We start from the raw sequence: 23818 nt of genomic DNA on the forward strand, positions 1-23818 counted from the left end.
AGGGGTTGCCTTGAGGTTCGGAACTGGTTAGATACAGATGACTAGGAGATTATCAGTAATACAGGAACCGACCCGCCTGCAGGTGATGTTCCTGAAATATGGACGTCAGAGAGGGTCATCTCCCCACCGTCCGTCTTCAAAACCCGTCAACCCCCACACCTCCATCTGAAGGTGCAGCCCCGAGGGGCTGGTACTCGGTCTCCTGTCCATGTCAGTTCTGGATCCTCTGCCTTTTCACATAAGGAGAGCTGACAATTGGTGGTGGTTGTAGTAGTAGTAACAGTAGTAGTAGTAGAAATAGTAATAGGATTAGATGTCCTGGGTCTGTGAGCAGTAGCTGATATTGCGGTAGTAATAGGTCTATTAGACTTCCTTCTGTTGTAATAGTTAGGAAGTAAATACAATCTAGGAAATAGATATCAGTACAAATTGTATTTGTGATGTTGATGTTTACGCAATATGCAGTGACAGTAGCTGTAGAGCTGTATATTAGATAAATAATAAATAAATAAATTTGATAATTAGATATACAGATAATATAATCAATCCGTTGCCCCTGGTCTCTCTTGCAGGCCACGGATTAATTATAAATATATCTATTTATCATCAGTTATTTATCATAGATTGATATTAATGATTATAGAGCTGCATTGACTTCATTGTTGTCTTAGTAAAAATAATAATGTTGCACATTAGTGGCATGATTTAGAAAAAACTATGAAAATGATTGAAGCACAATTGGTATAGAAATATGTACGGAGTTTGTGTTCACGAAAAATATGAATATAAATCATGTTCAGCGTTCTTCTAGTCTTCCATAACACGACGGCATCAATCCTAGAACAGTAGCTTTAGCGTTACCGTTACTGTTAGCGTTACCGTTACCATTAGTTGAATAAAACTAAAAAACTGTATGAACCTGTGTTCGGTGAGAGCGAGGACATTGGTTCCGTCTTTTCCCCTCCATTTTGTCTTGGACAGGCTACCCTCAATCGTAGGGAAAGACGCTCATTCCGTGAAACAGTAGGAAACTGGGGAGCTAGAGAGCCTAGGCCAGGAGGGGGGTACCAGCGGCCGAAGCAGTCACCTTTACCCTGTTATGCTCTTTAGGGACTGATAGGATAGGTCACTAACAATCACTGCTGGGACGCGTAAAGAAGTGCGGGATTCGAACCCAGAATTAGGCGAATTCGCGACCAGCACACTTCCGATTACGCCCCCATTCGGTGTGAAATAAGATTAATTATACGATATATATATATATATATATATATATATATAATATACATATATATACATACACATACCCATATACATACACATCTACATATACATTCACATACATACATATACTCACAACACATATACACACACCCATACATACATACACATACACAAGTACACACATATACACATGCCCATATATATGTGTGTGTGTGTGTGTGCGTGCGCGCGAGAAATTCGCTAGTGGACAGCGACATTAATCATATAACTTATATGACAGTCGCGCGCAGGGCTCGAACCAACCGCTCTGCCGCCAATGTGACAGTTGTGCGATGCCTTAACCCTCGAGACTACCGAGACTACGAAAGTATCGGAACTTGGGATCTCTCTAATTCTCAAGGTTAGGAAAGATCACTCCCTGCGATCTTAATTTGTCACCCAAGAACAGAGTCTACCCGTAGAGAGTGATCTTCCTAATGTTGGGAATTAGAGAGATTTCAAGTTCCGAGACTTCTGTAGTCTCAGTGTTCGAGAGGGTTAATGCACTGGACAGTTGTCTCACTGGCGGCAGAGCGGTTGGTTCGAGTCCTGCACGCGACTATCATAAATATATATATATATATATATATATATATATATATTATATATATATATACATATATTTACATATACTGTATGTATTTACATATATTTACATATATATTTACATATATATTTACATATGTATATTTACATACATATATTTACATATATATATTTACATATATATACTTATATATATTTACACATATATACTTATATATATTTACATATATATATATATATATATAAAGTATCTATATACATATATATATGAAAGTATGAATATATATATATATATTTATATATAAGTATATATATATATTGATATATAAAAGTATACAGTATATATAGATACATATAGATTATATTATATATTATATATATATATATATATATACATATATAAAAGTATCTATATACATATATATATATACTGTATATATGAAAGTATGAATATATATATACTTATATATATAAGTATATAGATATATATACACTATATATATATATATATATATATATATTTATATATAAGTATATATATTTAGATATATAAAAGTATATATATACATATATAAAAGTATCTATATACATATATAAAAGTATCTATATACATATATATATATATATATATATATATATATATGAAAGTATGAATATATATACTTATATATATAGATATATATAATATATATATATTATATATAAGTATATATATTTAGATATATATAAAAGTATATATATAGATACATATAGATTATATATATATATTATATATGTATATATATATATATATATATATATATATATATATATACACATATACACACAATTATATATATCTATATATATACATGGGCATATATATCTATATACATATATATACATATGTATACACATATATAACACACATGTATACATATTTATACATATAAACATATATATATATGTATATATATATATACAAATGTACATGTATACACACATATATACACATATGCATATATACATATATATATATATATATATATATACATGAATGTGTATATATAAATATACACAGATATAGACATATACAGTATATATATATATATATATATATATATATATATATATATATATGTACACATGTATAGATACACATATTCACACATGTATATATGTATATATATATATACATATATACATATATACACATATATACGTATACATATATATACATATATTACATATACATACATACATATACACACGTACATGCATACATATATATATATATACATACACATACATATATATATATACATACATATATATATATACTTATATACATACACATTATATATACTGTACATGTGTGTATATATATATATGTGTGTATATATATACATATATATATACATATATATATACATACACATATACATATATAAACGAGTACATACATACACATATATATACACGAGTATATACATATACACATATATACACGCACATATACACACAGATACGTGTGTATGCATATATATATATATATATATATATATATATATATATATATATATATATATATATATATATATATATATATATATATATATATATATATACAAGTTAAGATAATCTGCTCCTAGAAAAGGGTAATTTCATGGAACTTTTCTTGGTAAGGGAGTGCGCCTGTGGCGTCATCTGACGCGTACTGGTCTCGCATTGCTGCGTTTGCGAATTCTGCCCTCTCTCCTGTTCCTAGGAATGACTTACTTATCTGCCCCAACAGTCCCCCAAAGTGCATCTTAGGGCAAAGGTGATGCCTTTGGCCGCAGCTACTCAGCTCCTCCTTGCGTAAGGTGCTCATCTTGTCTTCTGATAGGGTGACCGCTGCTGAGAGTGGGACAGTGAGGGAGGTGGTGGTGGTGGGGTGGGGGTGAAGGGAATGGTGCCGTTGAATGAAAATGAATATATATACATGTGCCTGGCTGCATGTATTTGTGTATACGTATATATACATACTGTACCTATACATATCAAGTGCATGCTTACAAGCAATATTTTTTTTGCACATACTGTACAGCATACGGACAACTGCATGCTTTATGCTTTTCATTATTTTCTTTTCATGTAAATATTTTTCTATAATATTTGGGCTTTTTTGAGCGGAGTGACATGCTTCATGTATTTAATTATGACTGTCGGCAGTTGATTTTATTTACATGCATTCAGTCCTAGACGGGGTGGGTAGGGAGAGGGGCAAACAGTCTAGACCCATTTCCAGTCTGAAACAGACCCGATGATGAATAGAATAGTCTGTCAGTTGTCTTATTAAATGTTACTGAAAACTTGTTCACAAGAATTATTTAATGGAAATATTTACGTTAATTGCATCAATACTGACTGTGGCCTAGAAATGGCATATAGAGAATTCTAGATGTGATATTTAAAAATGCGTTAGAGGCTATGGTGATCAGTAGCAAGTATTGAAATTATTATTGTCAATATTCACTATAACAGTGCGTACGTCACCATATTGTCAATGCATACTCACCATAATAGTCATTGTCAACAAGTCCCGTGATCTTTCCTGAAGCATGGCACCGCGTTCGAGGGGTCAACCGCATTCCCGTTTTCTATTTTCCGATGTGGGTTTATCGCTTCATGTCGCTTTATCGCATGCCGTTTTCTATGGTCTAACTTGTTATTATTCTTTTTTCCCAACATGCTTTGAACTAATTAACTTTGGACTAATTTTCACATTCATTTCTTGCTGGTTAAGTCAACTTGTTGATCCAATTTAACCCAAAATACATTCTTGCCTTTCCTATTTTCACCATTTCATCAAAAATGTAATTTATTTATATATACACACATGTTGATAATGAATGCATAATTTGCCATGAAATATTCAACAATAAAACTGATGAATTTTAGTCTAATCTTAAGTCTAATTTTAAGTAAGTTTAACTTCAACTTTCAATAAGGAAGGTAGACAAAGTTCACAAACACATTTGGAATTACCTACATGCGTTAAACAATAACAAACACTTTCTTTGTATCCACAGAGGTTACAGCCAGTCCTGTATCACTAGGAGGCGAAGAAGAGCAGGAAGATGAGGAAGAGGAGGGGGAAGGAGGGGAAAGATCAAGAGAGGCAAAGCGACTCTTAGGAGAGCACTACCAAGAGGAACAGCGTCACCAACGTTTACCCCTGTGCTCTTAGTACCTACACGTTCCTCCTCTCTCCCGCACACATGCCGAGTTCTTTGTAGAGAGGGGCGAAATGCGGCAACCCAGTAAAGCTAACCGTAGAGGGGTGAAACGTGGCAACCCCGCAAAGCTACTAATAGAAGGGTGAAAAGCGGCAGCCCCGCAGAGCTAGTCGTAGAGGGGTGGAAAAGCGGCATCGCCGCAAAGCTACTCGTAGAGGGGTCGAACGTGGCAACCCCGCAAGGCAACATTCTACAACGAAATTGGTCATTTAAGTGAGACTTACCTACCTCCCCAGTAACCTAGACTACAGGAACAAGATAATAGAGTATTAGTCACCATAGTTTTCACAAGGCTGAAACAGTAAACCTAGATTTAGCGTCGTCAAGGTGTGAGCTTGTTTATGATTTGTTTGTGGATCATGAAGCGTTTGATAGGGTCGTTGACTAGCAGCTGTAGCGTGAGGCGCTCTGTCGCAGCCCATAACCTAGGTGAAAAGCGGATGCATCTTGAGGAACGAAATTCACGTTAGCATTAATCCTGATCGTGCTGAGTAATCAAAGAATCACTTTCATAACACCAACACTCATATCAGCAATACGAACAACACACACAGGAACAACAACATCATTACTAGCAACAAGACAACCCTCATCGTCAACAGGAACAACAGTAAACCCATTGCTCACGCGCGCGCGCGCGCACACACACACACACTCAAAAACACAATATATATATATATATATATATGCATTAGTTTTCAAATATATACCTATTGAAGCATAGGTATACTTGCAAAAAAAAAAAAAAAACAGAGTTCACATTAGATACAATTATCCTTCCTACCACATTGCACTGACATGAATTAATTTGGACATAGTCGTCTAATTATAAAGTCAGAGAATCTCGCTCGCGCCCAGTTAGGTATGTGATGAACGTGGTTTCTTAACCTAGTAAACCACTAGAGAGTTTAGTTAGTTTGACCCTACCAACAAGACCCACGATAAGGTAACGGACCCACCCCCCCTCCGTAGGTTGTAACAAAGGAAAATGGCTGTTTTTCCCCCAATCATGAGCTTCCAGCTTATCGAAGATGTCGTGAGATTTGTGAGATGATCTGTTGTGTAGGAAACGTGAGACTAATCGTCGTGTGTGTCGTTATCATTTGTCGCCGTGATTCCCGTACGTGTTCCGTTCATTGCTGAAGTTATGAGAACACCCCCCACCCCCACCTCTGCCCCAACCCCCGAAGAAGGAGCTTTGGTCAGTTCTTTGTGAGGTTATCAAAGACAAAATGTCTCCCCAAAGGACTTAGCCCCCCCCCTTTTTTTCTTTATAAAAAGTCGAAGGAACCCGTCTTCAGAACCGAAGAAGTTTAGTAACCATTTCATTCCTTTAAGTCAGTAGCCCTTCGTTATGCTGTGAGCTGGTGGCGTCATCGGAAGCGTACTGGTCTCGCATTCACTTCGTTGGGAGTTCGAATCCCGCACTCCTTTCAGATTCCCAGCCACAGTGACTATTAGTCACCTGCCCCAACAGTCCCCAAAGCGCATAATAGGGCAAAGGTGACGGCTTCGGCCGCAGCTACTCAGCGCCTCCTGGCGTAACCTCTCACACCTCCGTTATGTTCACAAGCCAAGTTCTTTCAGAGTAGAGGTGGGGTCCTTAGATAGGGTCTGCCCTTCTGCGTAAGACAGTTTAAAGACGTTCTTCATATCAAATTTCTTCGTTCTTATTGGTTCGTTTGGAAAGCGACCTCCCCCACATTTTATTTTTCGAAAACTGTGAGAGTGTGTGTGCGCGTGAGAGAAGGAACCGTTGGAACTAATGATCCACATGTCGGGCAACCTAGTTGGTAACTAGTAACGGCGGTAACCGTTACTCACGGATTCTTACTTGCCAAGGGATAGATTACCAGTAGTCCGTTGAAGTGTCAGTTGTTTGGAGACAATTTACACTCTCGGACAGTTACCGGTCCCTACGGGCAGTAGGAGCTGTGTTACCGGTTCTGTTTACTGGTTACTGGTACCACCCAGTGACAGTTGTACCGGCTAGGAACCCGACGACTGGACACCCCCCCCCCAAACCCTTGCTGTGCTCGAGCTCCTGAAGGAGATCTTGCGAATCCTCCCGAAGGAAACCTTGCCAAAGTGATTGTGCTCTGCCTCTCCGTGACCTGATAGATCTTTAGCCTCTCCGCTCCCCCCTGTGATCAAACTTCACGTGTTCCCAAAGCCAACTCAGCGTCTTTCCCGGATGTGCCAACTTCATCATCATCATCTTCGTCGTCGTCGTCGTCGTCGTCGCTGCCGCCGTCGTCCTCATCTTGGTCGTCACCTCGCCGATTGCAAAGGAGGACGAGACCCCCGCGGTGGAGGAGGAGAAGGAGAAGGACATGCTGCTGCTGTCGGGTCGAGGGTGTGGGTGCAAGACCTAGGGGAGGAGGAGGGGGGAGGACCTCTGTATTTTTTCTAACCTGTGGGGGGAATTCATCCTTACCCATGCGAAGGATGTGATCGGCTTCCACAGTCTCGGATCAGGCAACCTTGCTCACCTTGTGCCCTGATCGTCACTTCCTCCTCCAGTGCTCCTGGGTCGCTGCTCCCCCATGCCCCCTCGAGCGAGCTTCCAGCCCCCCTGCAGGGGGCAAGACCAGCTGCAACAGCAGCCACAGCAGCTCCAGCAGCTACAGCAGCAGCAATAGCTCCTCCCAAAGTGCATCTCGGATGGCCCAAGGAGCCTCGCCAGCTCGGACCCCTAAAGCGTGGAGAAGGAGAAAAGCGCCTCAAAAAAAGAGAAGTCAAAATAAATGGAAAAAAGGGAAAAAAAAAAAACGCAAAACACTTGGGAACCAAAGAATAACAACGACGCAAACGATTCCTGTGCCCCGCCTTGTTAAGGGTGCGGTGTTTGGGATGTTTCTCATATGCAAAGCCATACAACAAGAAAACACTTGATTGTTCAGGTAAATGTAACGAAGTATACGAAAGTGTGCAATTGTGCCGATGCAATGCAGTATACGTACCTAGAGCCTTAAGGGCATATCGATGTAATTCTAGCTATGTTGACACCTTCCCGTCCCTTATACGCCCTCCTCCCTACTAAGACTCCCTAACCCTGTTCTTTGGTTCCAGCAGTGTTTTTCCTATACATGAAAATGATAATAATAATAATGGAACTATGCAGGAAGTAGTGAACTGTAGTGTGGACAAAAACATAAAAAAAGTGTGTGGCATTCTGACCCCTTTAACCAACCCGGTGTTGTAGTTTTCTGTGGTGAGATGATGTGCCCCCCCGGTCCATTTTCTATGAATAATGTGACCAGTTTTCTATTTTTTTTTTCCATTTTTTTTAACTCCTGGTGACGTAGACCTTATAGTGCCCCTCTTCGCCGCCTATCTGCCTGTCTGTCTGCCTTTAGATAACCTGGAGATCCCACCAAACGACCTACCAAGTGCGTGTGATGAACTGGTTACTAACCCATCGCCAGACATCCGCAGTGAAGAAGAAAGAAAAACAAAAAAATATATAAAAAAGGAAGAAAAAAATAATAATAATCAACAGAGCTGTGTGCCCGTGTGTGTTTTTTTCTAGCCGTCTTTAGAAAATCATCAGAAGCGATAACGATTATACGATAATATTAGTAACATAACGATATACGACACGCCCTTGTCAAAGTTTGTTTTTCTCTTCCCCCCCTCCCCCCCGTGTCCGTGTTTGTTTTCTGAATCATTGTTGCAGTGGGATGGTGCAAACTTTTTAAGCACAATATAATATGCATAATTCTGTGATAATTTCTCATGTGATCTTTTTCTCTTTTTCTACTTAATTGCAACGAACCAGAGCAATAAGCAACGAACGGGACTAAGTCGAAAAAAGGGAAATTGAAAAAAAATATATAATAATAAAAAAAAAAAACGAAAAGCATAAGCTCGTCTAACGCCAAGCGTATCCGTAATTTTAACCCGATTGTTTGGTTGGAGCAAGAGCGGGAAGGGGGACAGGGATGTGCCCCGTTGAAACTTGGCCCCCCCCAACCCCCAAACCCTCCCCTCCAAAGCCCCCCAAACCCCCGATCCCCCTACCCCCCAACCGTTGAAAAGAAATACTTTTTGAAATTCAAAATTTCTTGAAGATCACTTTTCGAAATCCAAAATTCCTTCAGCAGTATCAACTCACAGGATATATATTGCCAACAAAATTCACAGTGTATATGTATATGTATGCATGCATATTATATATATATATATATATATATATATATATATATGGTTTCAGGTATTGTCAGCTGAAAGCGACAAACCTGTAGCCATATCAGTCATGCATTCAGTCATGACTAACAGGATTGGCAACAACATAAATAAACACCACTTCCCTGTGTCTTTGTTTGTTGTCATCGGTACGTTTTCTCATTCTACCGGACTGTACTGTACTTAAACGTCTCCAGGTGAAAAAGCAATGTTCTATGAAAATGTCTGTTTCAAACGTTTCACATGAATGTAAGGGAAGTGGGCCATAAGAAAAAATGCCCCCAGAAGAGTGATGGAAATCGTTGTTTGAACGACCACTGTTGGCAGTATTAATATGCGCATGATGAGATGTTACGATTGACAAGCGTGAATGAATATTTGGGACGTCAACAGTTGAAACGTGGACTGAGAACTCTGTCATCTTCGGTTCACTGTTGTACCCCAAATGTATCCACTTTAGTATCTGCTCTGTTTTTTCTCTATCCCTTCACGCTCCTTCTCCCCCCTCTCCCCCCTTCTCTCTCTGTCTCTCCCAGCCACTGTCTTCCCATCTGTCCCTCTACCTATTCTCTCTTCTTCCTTTCTTCTTTACTATATGTGCACACACCTATTACAGTATATATATATATATATACATATATGTATGTATATATGTATGTATATCATGCATTTGTGTGTGCAGTGATCAAAGTATACCAATATATGCACAGACATGTATATACACATTTCTTTTACATTTCCTTTTCGTACTCTTTTTTTTCCATTTCCTTCGTTCCTCTTAAAGCCAGCCGTCAGATTACAATGTACAAAGATCGTGATAAGAAATGTTGAAGTTATCACTCGTACTAGAATGAGATTTCACCTCGCCAGAGAGTTAAACCTAACCCAATCAATGACGCTTCGGATGGCGTTGAGTTTAAGCTAATTTCTTTGATCAGTTTGTACGAGCAACGAATATTTATTATTATAGAGTTTAATGAAAGGGCAATAGGCACCCGTCTTAACTATCCAGATGTTGATTACATTTTAACTGTAAGTGAAGTTTTTGTGTCCTCATATTTTTCACATAGTCCTTATCATCCATGGCGGACCTATTACGGTTGTTGTCAACTTGTATACTTTTTGAGTCGTTTTAAAACGGCGTGGGGCACCTCGTTTAACGAACATGCAGTCGATGCGTTAAGTCTAAGGACACCTTTTATATTCAGAATCCTAACCCAGGTCTCCTGTGGCCGTCACTATCTATCACATGGCTGTGTTAGCCCCCTTTTTTATGTAACAACTCCCTACGGTTACGTCAAATTCCTGTCACTCCCCCCCACCCCACCCCGAGCCCCCCATGTCCACGCTTGAGTTGATAATGGTGAGTACATCCCATTAGGAAACCGCCCCTCAAGCTTTCGAAGGCAGGGAGGAAGACGACCAACTGTTATTGCGGTGCAGAAGAGGAGGAGGAAGAAGTAGCCCTGGCGATCCGGCCACGGCCGCACGTGATAACGTCAAATGTCGCGCGGCTCGTCAAGCCGCCGGCCATGAATCAGGGACCTCGGCTTTGAGGATGGACGAAAGGTGATGCCGGCGGGGCAGGTGGCATGTATGTGGTGACATTGGGTGTGGCCGTAAGGTATACGACTCGAGTCACTGACGTGGCTCACCTTTTATCATTTTTTTAAAGTTTTTCGTAAATGGCATTGGCGACGTGAATGCCATGGCCAGGTGCTTCCCCACCGCCTTCCACGCTTCTTCGCTAATTGACGGCAGTTCTACACATTCCTCTTCGCCCATACGTGCCCCTGTCCTTCGGCTCATCCTTAGCTTGAGTCATTCCACCATGAACGAGACAATATCCGTATTTTAGATAAAAAATAAAGAGCAAAGGACCCGAACTAAAAACCCATATATTTGGACCTACACACGATTAAAACAAAACAAAAAATAAGGGTTCGACTTTGGAAAAAAAGGAAAAAAGTTTAACGAAACTTGAGTACCAAAACCAGTAGTAGTCTCACTGGTCGAACCCCACCCTACCATCATCACCACCACCCCCACGAAGGTCCAGCCCCTAAAGTGGTCAGGTCACGAAGGACCCTCCACGACCCCGAGCCCCAGAAGAACTAACCCACTAACCAACCGACCCGGGGTCGTCGCTGGGTCCAGTTCAAACTGTGCCCTTCCCGCTCCGACTCTACCCCCCCTCCCCCAGCCCTTTTTGTAAATCCGAGATCGATGACGAAAACGATCCGTCTGTTTCTCTTCACCTGTCATTCCCTCGAAGAACTTCTCTCTCTCTCTCTCTCACTTGTTATTACTCTTTCACTGACCATTTCTCACACTTTTCTCTCTGTCCGACACTCTGGCTCTCTCACTCTCTCTCCCTCTCTTTCCGAGGCCAGTTCTCTCGATACATTCCACACCAGTAGCGTGGTATCCCTGTCTCCTTGAGTATCAAATAAAGTATAACATGTTAACATCTTTTACTCTCCTTCTTGGGTTAAAAGCAACTTAGAACTGATCACCCAGTGGGTGCTTAGATCCCCATCTGGGCCCATCAAGACCATTTCCAGGTTATGTACAACTTGTTTCATATTGGCTGCTGTCTTCAGCAAATGAATCTTCGTTGTATGTTCACGATACGATCAAGTCCACGAGGTTGTAAATGATTTGTTTACATCGTAAATATATGGCCCTAAGATATACGTCTCTTACGACCTCCTAGAGGACTGTCTTATTTTGGCGAGTCTCGAGTTCTCTGAGCTTGGCATTTGCCAGTCGTGGAAGCTGGGTCAGCATAGGCCACCACTGTGTAGATAGCTTGCACATAAATAGTCCAAAGAACTTGGTGTTTCACACTAAGTGCCTTCTCTGACATTGCTTTCATAACTCTGGTTTTTGCTTTCACTCCCTCCTTGAAATAGGATTTTTTTTTCTTAAAGAAGAGCCTTGTATCAATCCAGACCCCCAGCTACTGTATCCGGTGGACCCGGTCCTACTCAAGGCCCTGGATGGTGGTTGCTCTCCCTCACACAAGAGTCCAAACGCCATGGCTTTCGATTTTGTAGTGGAGATCTTCAACTCTAGCCTGCAGCATTCCTTTGCCACAGTGTTTAAGCAGCGCTTTAAACACCGTTGCTTCTTTGTAATGATGAGATCAAGGTCATATGCATACGAGAATCTTGCACTAACTGGGTAGGAGTTGGAAATGTTGGAGACAAGCACATTGAACAGAGTGGGGCTGAGGACCCCTCCCTGAAGTGTGCCATTTTCCAGCATTTTGGGCTCTAATACGTCACCCTGGAAGCGTACTTTTGCGGACCTGTGGCTGAGAGTAGTCAGCAATACAAGAGAGCAGCATACTTTTTACACCCTTGCACGCAAGAGTGTCCAGTATCACCAGTGGAGTGGCTAGCTCAAGCGCCTTTACCGGGCCTAAAAAGACCGTGAAGGACGGAGTGCTATTGACATTGTTGAGGAGTGTTGCTAAACTGTCTGTTGTGCCAGTGCCCTTGCACCTTGCAGTAATTATGCATGAGTTTTTGCATAGGGCCTATTTTCCATAGCAGCCAGTTTAGCATCATTCTTTCTGCTGTCTTTCCCATGCAGCTTGTCAGACTGATGGGGCGATAGAATACGTTAGGCCTAGTACACACTGAGCCTCGTGCAGCGCTGCATGAGGCAGCTGGCAGTTTTCAACGCAGTGCCGAGTGTCCACACTGACTACTCGGAATGCTGTAGCGCGTCAATAACCTTTGAAATTTGTCAAGAGAAGGATGTGCGTTCTCATTGTTCAGTTCACAGTTCATAAAGCGAGACCTTTCTGTTTTAATTACTTCCAAACTTGCACTTTTTATCTTAATTCATTTATATTCTTAAGTCCTTCCGCTTGCACTCCTTACACTTCACGCACCAAAGGCAAGGATACTGTCGTGGTAAATATATAAATACTTAATTTGGCTGGGTGTATTTCTTGTATAAGCTTTGTCAACATTCATGTTAACATGCATGCATCAGGTAAGAAAAACTGCCTGTCCCACAGAGCGCACTGGCGGAGTAGGACCGGATAAATATATACAAATGCGAGAGTGTTGCTTCTTGTCCACTCGGATATAGGTGCCATCCTGGAGAGCTTAGCGCGCGACGTACCTCCTCCATCCGCGTCAAGATGGTCACTGCCTCCGCTACATGAAATTAAAACCATCGTGAATTGCGCGTAGTGTTACAAAAACCCGCAAAACAACACTATGGGTAACGTGTTGGCGCTGCACGAGTCTCAGTGTGTACGGGCATTCAGAAGCTGACCATTCTGCAGCCCTTCAGGCGGCTATAAACAGTTATCTCAAAGCCTGGCCAGTCCACCGCGGAGCATGGGAATTGCTAGTATAACACCCAAGAGCTGAGGGAAGCCAGCCATCGAGTAAACATGCTCAGGCGTGTTTTTCAAAGGTGCAGAGTTCGGGTCAATTTGGTGAACTTACGGGCTGCAGTTGGTGACGCACACGGCATGGCTGCGCATGCCAGACAAGCAAAATTCCTTGGATGGTGTGAGGGCTTTAACCCTTACACTTCCCTATCAGAATTGTGGACCAAGCTCCGTTTAGTTACCAACAGGGCTCGGCCAAAGAGAAATCATGGCCCCGAGAAAGAGGCGCGTCGACTGGTGGAAGAGTTTGTCTCTCGAAAACAGAGGCGCCTCACTCCCGCAGTGTGTTCAAAACACACTACAAGAACCACAAGGAGTGAGGCGCATAAAAATCGAGGACAGGAGGAGTTAGTCGGATGGCACTCATGGCAGTTTTACACTCAGAGATAAGGGCTACACACAGGCCCACTTCGTACACGGCACCTGGAGAGGACCTCTTCATTTAGTCCATGTCCTATCTTGGGCCAGCAGGTGATGAGACTCTTCTTCGCGTGGTAAACGCGTCTTGGAGGATTGGCAAGCTGCCAACAGCCTGGAAGACTTAAATAATAACGCCAATTTAAAAATCCAAAGATCCCGATGCCTACCGTCCCATCCTTCTGACAAGCTGCATGGGAAAGACAGAAGAAAGAATGATGCTAAACTGGCTGCTATGGAAAATCGGCCCTATGCACGAGCTCATGCATAATTACTGCAAGGGCACTGGCACAACAGACAACTTAGCAACACTCCTCAACATTGTTAGTGGCACTCCGTTCTTCACGGTCTTTTTATACCCGGTAAAGGCGTTTGAGTTGGCCAGTCCACTGGTGATACTGGACACTCTTACATGTAAGGGTGTAAAAAGCATGCTGCTCTCTTGTATTGCTGACTATCTCACCCACAGGTCCGCAAAAGTACGATTCCAGGGTGACATATTAGAAACCGGAATGCTGGAAAATGGCACACTTCAGGGAGGGGTCCTCAGCCCCACTCTGTTCAATGTGCTTGTCTCCAATATTCCGAAACTCCCTTTATCTAGTTAGTACAAGATTGTCTCATATGCCGATGATCTTTATCTCATCACTGAGAAACAACTATGTTTAAGCAGAGCACAGCGCTGTTTATACACTGGCAAAGGAATGCTGCAGGCTAGAGTTGACCTCCACTACAAAATCGAAAGCCATGGCGTTTGGACTCTTGTGTGAGGGAGAGCAACCCACCATCCAGGGCCTTGAGCAGGACCGGGTCCACCGGATACAGTAGCTGGGGGTCTGGATAGATGAGAGGCTCTCCTTTGAGAAGGAAATATCCTATTTCAAGGAGGGAGTGTAGGCAAGAAATAGTCATTAAAGTAATGACGGGGAGCACATTTGGTGTTACGCACCAAGTTCTTTGGACCATTTATGTGCAAGCTATCTGCACTGTGGTGACCTATGCTGCCTCAGCTTTCATAACTGTGGCGAATGCCAAGCTCGGAGAACTGGAGACGACAAAATGAGGCAGCGAGGATTATCCTGGAAGGTCAACCATGAACCAAGGTTGTCAACCTTCAGCTGGAAACTCTATTGCCACCAATAACCTCTCGAGTCAGAAGGCTGGAGGTTGACTTCCTGGCCAGTCCTAAAGAGTACCAGGGTAACCGAACTGAGTCAAAGCACTGAGAGAGCTTTGGGAAGGGTGGAAACCCTTATCCACCACAACACGTGGCTCTCTCAAGCGACTGGATTCTTAGATTCCTTTATGCTTACAAGCGCTCACTTTGAGAAAGGAATGGACACCCTTCGCCCGGAGTTCAAGTCCTAATCGCCATGACTGTCGACGCCAGCAAATTTCTTGGTAAGTAAAAAGTTGTATGACCAAGTGCGAGTACGAGCGCGGGCTAGAACAGGCATTCGGGTACTGTCAAGACCTGGAACGGCGGCCTATTTATACGGATGGCCCCCTTGACCCAACAGGCCACGCAGTGCGAGAACTGTCTTTGTGACAGATGGTTTGACCTTTGGCAGGAGAGTCTGTGACCATGCATCCCCTCTCCAAGCCGAGGCCATAGCGGTCCAGGGAGCATTAAAACATACTCTAATATCACGAACTAGTCCTTTGGTGATTTACGCGGACTCACAAACTCTGATAGACAGTTTGAAACTTATGCAGCCCAGAGACAATGTATGCCTACTGACCTCCAGTCTAGCCCTTCTGCCGAAGCCACAGTAGCGAGGCAGGAGTATTGCGTTCAACTGGGTCTCAAGTCATATAAGTACACTAGAAAACGAACTAGGCGACGCGGCACCAGAGAAGGCGCGCAAAAGACCCATAGTCTTGTTCCTCTCAGGAAAAATCAGTGGTTCCCCCAGCACAGACTGGAAACAGAGGAAGCAGAGGTTTCAGATAGAGCTAGGTGTTACAAAGCAGTCACTGACTACGAACCCTTTGTACTCCCTCGCTCTGCACCTAGGAAAAGTAGATCATCTACTATTTAGACTGAGGCTGGAGGACCGTTGCTTCTGACACATCAAGCAAAACTCCGCGTCCTCAGAAAAATAATGCCAGCACTGGAGCCACCCTCCGGCACTATCTAAAAGATTCATCCGCAATTGCATTTCTGAAGGTCTTGAGCGTCGACTGCAGCCACTTGAGCCTTTATGAACTACATCGGCTGTTGGAGTGTCAGCCCCTCCCCCCTTTAATTTCATGAATTTTATATTCATTTTGCATTGATGCCTCATTCTAAAATCTAGATAGAAAAGAAGTTTTAAATGCAAAGGTGTTAAAAATAAAGATTAAATAAAAATATACAGTGCGTACACATCTGTGATGTGTATGTATATTCGTCAAATATCTGCACTGGTGTATCCAAGAATATACCCATGCATATATTAAGAAAGAAAATTCTTTACACAAAAACCCGTTATATACATATATATACATATGTATATACATATATATATAATATATATATATACATATATATATATATATATATATACATATATATATACATATACATACATATATATATACATATATATACATATATATATACATATATATATAATATATATATATACATATATATATATATATATATATACATATATATATATATATATATATACATATATATATACATACATACATACATATACCAAGGCTTTTTCCCCCTTTCAAGGGAGGTAGCCAAAAAGGGAAAGGCACAAAAACACCCCCACCCATTTCATCCCCAAATACACTCCACACCCCTCCCACCCTCCCTCTCATCTGAGCACCTCCTGGATGACGGGTCATCCCTGCACCTTGCCCACCGCCCCGGGTCAGAAGCAGTGCCGCAAGACACAGCACATCCACAGCAAGGCCGCTTCATTTAATCGGCGACCCCCCCCCCTCTCCGTCCCCCCTTGCATATAAGGAGAGGACGGGGAGAAATCCCTTCGGGCTGCGTCAAAATTTGCTCACACATACCCCACCCCCACCCCCCTGCCCATTCCTCCTCATGCAATCACAACATCATCCATATACAACCATTCTCCACTCACCTCTGTCTTCCGTCCTCTCCCTTCCTTCCTCAACAGACATTCCCCTCTTCCCCAAAGCCCCCTTCACCCCATCCATCCACCTCATCCTAGGACGTCCCCTCATGTTCACTCCCTCCACATCTGCCTTCCATACCTCTTTTACTAGTCTTTCTTCACTCATTCTTTCCATGTGTCCAAACCATCCCAATATTCTTTCATCAACCCTATCTCCCAGCTCCTTTTTCACCCCTGTTCTCCTCCTCACCTCCTCATTTCTCACTCTATCTAGCCTAGTAACCCCCACCATACTTCTCAGACACTTCATCTCAAACACGAATTAGAATAGAACAACGCGATTTCATCACGGGTTCGCTATGGAGCGGCTTCAGAACCTGAGTCTCTACACGTATCTACCAACATCCGTCCGCTCAACCAACACAAACATAAACTACATTCGAGACATCTAAAAAGACTGCACACCAAACACAAACACCTGATCCGACACATAACATCCAGATCTCACCGTACTATTTGTCAGCTGCACCATCCACCGTGCGGTTTACACGAGAAATCGTGTATAACCACGTGAATATCGCCCTTCATATTTACTATTACACGCGGGAAGTGAATTCGACTCGCTTCTCGTAGGAAACTTGTACACACTTCCCTCAAAGAAAACCACGCCCACATGCATAGACACGTGTGTTTTCTTAGACTGAAAGTAATTTAATTTCTTTCATACTACATCTCATTTCAGTTTACCTTACTAAAAATCCCACGTTTCTACCTTTCTCTACAATAATGTCTCCGACCACTTTTCCCGCTTTTGATTAATACATATGCAAACCTCGCTACCCTAGTCTTCTGCCAAATGCCTCCTGAGCCAAGATACAAGTCATAATAAATATCCCTTAAAAGTACTCAGTGGTAATAGCCCCCTTTCATACACGACTACTATTTCATTTTCCTACAGATTTCTCTTATTTTCATACAAAAACCGATCCTACGCAAGCGGGTGGTCCGTCCTTTGTAATCCATAGACTATTACCTACACTTCTGGACCAAAGTCATGGCGCGTACGAAACTGACTCCTGACAAGTCGACAGGAGGCAAAGCCCCTTATGAGCAACTGGCCAAGGCGCCCGCAAATCCGCTCCTGTCACAGAAGGCGCCAAGAAGCTCAAGAACCGTCGCTACCAGAAGAGCACACAGCTCCTCGTCAGGAACTTGACCTTCCTGCCATGGAGCGTCAGATTGCCCACGAATTCAAAGTCAGGCCGGAGCTTCCGGTCCTCTGCAGTCATCTCTCTTTCTCCCCCTCCTGTTATCTAATACAAACTCAACCAGCTAAAGGCATATAAACAAGAAATAAAGATAGGTACCAACAGCTGGCAGCACACTATCCAGACATGTACAGCAACCTACCATGTGTGCACTTGGGGTCACAAAACAAGCACTCCAAGACTGACCACCAAACTCCATACTCCACTAAACTCTTCCATACACCAGTACTACAGATAAATCTCTCCCACAAATGGAAGAGCTTCACTAGAATACATCCAGGTCACCATCTACTTTTTCTAAACTCCATTATTCTACACTTATTTTATATTATTTGCTTGTTATTATTTGTCTATTTGTTTATTATTTCTCGATTTTCATTTATTTATTATTATTTACTGTTTTCCTGTTTGTTTATTATTTAACTGTACCTATGCATTTATTTATTTTGTTTATTATTATTTATACTGTTCTAATTTTTTATTGATTTATTTATTTATCATTATATTTTTTTCACATCCAACCTAGTTATGGACCAAAAGGTCTCCTGTTGGCATGCTCCTCCTTTGTAATCCTCCTTTGTAATCTATCTCTCTCTCTCCCTATCATCTCTCTTCATCTCCTATCATCTCTCTCTCTTCATCTCCTGTCATCTCTTTTTCTCTCCCTCTCCTGTCATCTCTTTTTCTCTCCCTCTCCTGTCATCTTTCTCTCTCCCTCTTCTGTCATCTCTTCCTCTCTCCCTCTTCTGTCATCTCTTTCTCTCTCCTGTCATCTCTCTCCCTCTCCTGTCATCTCTCTTTCTCTCTCCTGTCATCTCTCTCTCCCTCTCTCTTGTCATTTTTCTCTCTCCTGTCATCTCTTTCTCTCTCCTGTCATTCTCTCTCTTTCCTGCCATCTCTCCCTCTCCTGTCATCTCTCTCTCTCTCCCTCTCCTGTCATCTCTCTCTCTCTCCCTCTCCTGTCATCTCTCTCTCTCTCCCTCTCCTGTCATCTCTTTCTCCCTCTCCTGTCATCTTTCTCCCTTCCTGTCATCTTTCTCTCCCTCTCCTGTCATCTCTCTCCCTCCCTTGTCATCTCTCTCCCTCCCCTGTCATCTCTCTCCCTCCCCTGTCATATCTCTCCATCACCTGTAATCTCTCTCTCTCCCTCCCGTCATCTCTCTCCCTCCCCTGTCATCTCTCTCTCTCCCTCTCCTGTTATCTCTCTCTCTCCCTCCCCTGTCATATCTCTCCATCACCTGTAATCTCTCTCCATCACTTGTAATCTCTCTACCTCTCCTGTCATCTCTGTCTTCCTCTCCTGTCATCTCTCTCCCTCTTGTCTTTCTCACCCCCTCCCCTGTCATTTCTCACACCCTCTCCTGTCATCTCTCTCCACCTCTCCTGTCATCTGTCTCCTCCTGTTATCTCCCTCTCCCCCTCTCCTGTTCACGTAGATGTAATTATTAGTTTTCGTAACCGTGGTTTTTTATGACATAAAAACGTCAAAGTTGCAAAGGTACTCTTTTTTTTTTATTCTATGCTAGGATTTTTTTCTGAATATCATATTCTAAGATTTGTATTTCATCGCTTGGTTCACTCACCAATCTTTATTTCAAACACGGTGAATAATTCAATTGGATCCAATTGTAACAATTGTTTAATTTTACATTATAGTTACCGTAGGGTCAATATTCAACAAGAATCTTCTCGCCGTGAAAAAGTTGGATTGTAATTACCCATTACAATTGAAAGACCTCGATGGCGAATCCAACCACCGCGGTGGTCAGTTACCTTGTTTAGGCTACTAGTTACTACGTTTGGACCACCTTTCAAGGCAAGAAGGACATTACCTGTACCAGACGAGTCTGGCGAAGCAACTCAACTGTGACAGTTATAAGTTCAGGCGATAGGAATAAATCCGCCTCAGAATAGTCCAAAAGCAGGTATACTCTAGGGTGATCATATCTGAAGCTACGTACGTGGAAGCTTTGCAATCTGTCAGGCAAAGCCCGCCCTCCCCCAAATGACCACACCAAAAGCCCGGCCAGACGATCGAGCATTGCCCGTGTGCACAAGCAGAGCAGTTTGCCCGTTAACAAGTTGACCGCTTGTGCCCGCTGAAACACGGGCACAAGCGAAAGCACCAGACATTGCCGCCCGTGGCAGGTAACATCAAGATCTAAGAATATCAGGTCTAACCACTTCCGACCGAATTTCGAGGGAGTTGGCGCAGCGGGCCCGTGAACGTCACCTGGCTGTTCAAATTGGGGTTAGCGGGTCCTATAGCTGTCAGTTGAAGCTGGTCCGTCGTTCGAAAATGACGTCGCCTTCGCTCGCACCGCTCCACTCAATTAGTTATATTCTGACAAATATTATATAAAATATATATATAAATATATATAAAATATTATAGTTCCTGTCTATATATATGAATATATAATATATATGATATATAATATATAAAATATTATAGTTCCTGTCTTCCTTGGCGTTTCACAGTTTTCTTCAGTGTATCACAAAGAGAAAATGGACGCATCCAAATGACGTCAGAAGCTGCGCAGAACTGCTCCAGCGGTTAGACCTGTTTACTTAGACCTTGGGTAACATGACGTCGCTGCCAGACAAACGAGAGGCAAGGAAGGGGCAGAGTTTTCCATTGTTCACTCGTATGTTTGACAGACATGTCTGTCTCTGCTGCCGTTCGGCATTCTGGGTTTCGTCATTCAGAGATGATACCCGATCATCTGTGCCACTAGAATCCAAATCCCTTCCCCTCCCCATCTGCAGTGATAGTAGTAGTAATAATAATTAATAATAATAATAATATCAATAATAATAATAATAATAATAATAATAATAAATTAATAAAAAAAAAACATACAGCACCCACGCACAAACCTACTCACCCTGTCCCCTCACCCACTCCAGCACCAACATTCTCACCCCAAGAAAATCCCTGGAGAAACAGTAGATGATGTAGAGTATATAAACTACACATTGGTTTAACTGTTCAGCCCAAAAGGATCCAACGTAAATCTCACCATCTATAACACACAATGGAGGACTTGCAGCATCGAAACTGGAGAGGCACAGGCAGAAACCCACTCTACCCCAATATGAGCTACATACAAACACTAAAGCCTCCAGACACAATGCCCCAAATGTAATGAACAAGTACCAGTTAAGCCTCATCCCTAACTTTACAATCTCCCTCACAAAAAAATGGTAACTAAGCACACTGAAAAAATTACATCTGCTGCAATCAAATATTTCGCCAGCCACCAAGGGTATACAACCCAAAGCAACTACCCTATCACACCAAACAAAAATGCACCGGCCTATCAGACAATGGAACTGCAGAGGACACATCAACTGGGGAAATGTGCATTCTTCTCTGGCAACATAAATAGGACTGACTTTGTTTCTTCGCAATAACAGAAGAAAACGGACGGCGGCGCCGCGACCACCATAGAAAACGGATGGGGTCGCTGCGATTACCAAAGAAAACAGACTTTGCCATTAACACTCACGAACTACCTGGAGCTAAATACACTACATCTATCCCCTCAAACAATGATACCACTACAACAAAAGGGGGTCAGCTTTTTCTTACCATTTTGAGGTCTTACATTCCTCTCTGTCTTGTCTCTTACTTAAGGGATCAATGATGGGTACCTGCTTATGGTGGTCCTGCAAGATAGCGACTTGATTTGGATTTACTGTGTCTTGCTGCATTGCTTCTGACCCGACTAGTGGGCAGGAGACAGGGATGACCCTTCATCCACGAGGAGCTAAGATGAGATGGAAAAAGGGGTGTTGGATGGGAGTGGGTGTGTGCCTTGACTGGCTACCTTCCTTATACGGGGGAAGGAGCCCCTTGGTATATTGATAGATTGATCTACCCATTTGCCTCCATCAAAAGGTACAAGATCTTTATCAATTTCATCTGTATTCTTGCACTTTTCTTACATTAAGAACTAAAACCAGCAACTGTTCCCTTTCCATTTTCAGCCAGTAACATACAAAGTCTGACACCAATACAACACGGGTAACAGTTCAAAGATTCTTCATAGAGATCTATGGAAAGGAACAAGGGTTAGTACCAGCCACTGTGGGGCTACAGGTTTTCCACTTAAAACTTGAGGCTTACCCAGTAGCTGCAGTCAGTTACCTGGTAGCCTATGTGTCCCCTGCAAGACAGACCTGGGACAACAAATTGACTGACTTGAGGCAACATTTATTTCATACATCATCACCAAGGATCATGTAAACCTCCTAGACTTCCCAATGCCCTCACCTGACCCCGTTGGAATGAATGAACACATACCAAGTTCAGACTTAGCCCCTTCTCCCCACAAAAAAAATGTATAAAATAAAATACAATAAAAATAAATAAAATAAAATAAATAAATTAAAAATACATACGTACATATACCAAAGGGTTTTCCCCCCTTATAAGGGAGGTAGCCAAAAAACAAAGGTATAAAAACCACTCCCACCTATTCCATCCCTCTTATCTTGGCACCTCCTGGATGACGGTTCATCCCTGCATCCTGTCCACTGCCCTGGGTCAGAAGCAGTGTTGCAAGACACAGCACATCCACACAACAAGACCGCTTCATTAAATCGGCGACCCCCCCCTCTCCATCCCCTCATGCAGAAAAGGAGAAGACGGCGAGAAATCCCTTCAGGCTGCGTCAAATTTTTCTCACACATACTGTACTACCTCAGCCCCCATCCCCCACTCATTCCACCTCATGCATCACAGCATCATCCATATACAACCATTCTCTATTCCCCCCTATCTAAGCACACCAAAAATCTTCTGACTGCAATGACCAACAGGTTTTTCACAGGCCCCCATGTGTATGCGACTCAAAACAACCACCATATTGCATCAAAACAAACATTGGTGCACTCCATCATACAAAGAACTTGACTGTATCTGTTTACAAGAAACAACCAGACATACATGCACACATCCAACCAAGATCTATACCACATATCTATTCCCCTTCTCCCATCATAAGGTACTACATAATGTGCTGGCATGTGGCAGTACTGCTGACTGAGAAAATACTATAAAAGAAAAGATCTCAATGATTGAACAGCATAAGGAAACTAATCAGTCTGCAATTCTTTAGAGTCATACTCCACTAAACTTCCACAGCATGGCTCCTAACAATAAGGAAAATAAAGAAAACTTACAAATTAAGCATTGAGAATAACTGGATGCACCAAAACTACCCAACAGAACACCTACACAAAGAAACCAAAATCCTCTCCATAGATCACCACATGAAAAAGATAGGTATACAGTTCTTTACCAGTGTCTTCAACCTCACTCAGCGGTACTGGTGTGGCGGCGTCTATGTCGTGGGACCACCC

The 23818-nt window shown here is 42.2% G+C and overlaps 1 protein-coding gene across 2 annotated transcripts in view; it reads left to right on the forward strand.

The window, feature by feature from the left end:
• The window catches only part of LOC143027077 (homeobox protein PKNOX1-like), a 318091-nt gene extending 306372 nt beyond the window's left edge, over positions 1-11719 (forward strand). For both annotated transcript variants that reach the window (XM_076188011.1, XM_076188010.1), the window contains exon 8: positions 4863-11719. In XM_076188011.1, coding sequence (XP_076044126.1) covers positions 4863-4914 — 52 coding nt within the window. In that variant the 3' untranslated portion in view covers positions 4915-11719. The remainder of the gene's footprint in view (positions 1-4862) is intronic.
• Positions 11720-23818: the final 12099 nt, after the last annotated feature.

Source organism: Oratosquilla oratoria, chromosome 7 (assembly GCF_046742065.1).
Source record: "Oratosquilla oratoria isolate Oo_2021 chromosome 7, ASM4674206v1, whole genome shotgun sequence".
NCBI classification, from domain to species: domain Eukaryota; kingdom Metazoa; phylum Arthropoda; class Malacostraca; order Stomatopoda; family Squillidae; genus Oratosquilla; species Oratosquilla oratoria.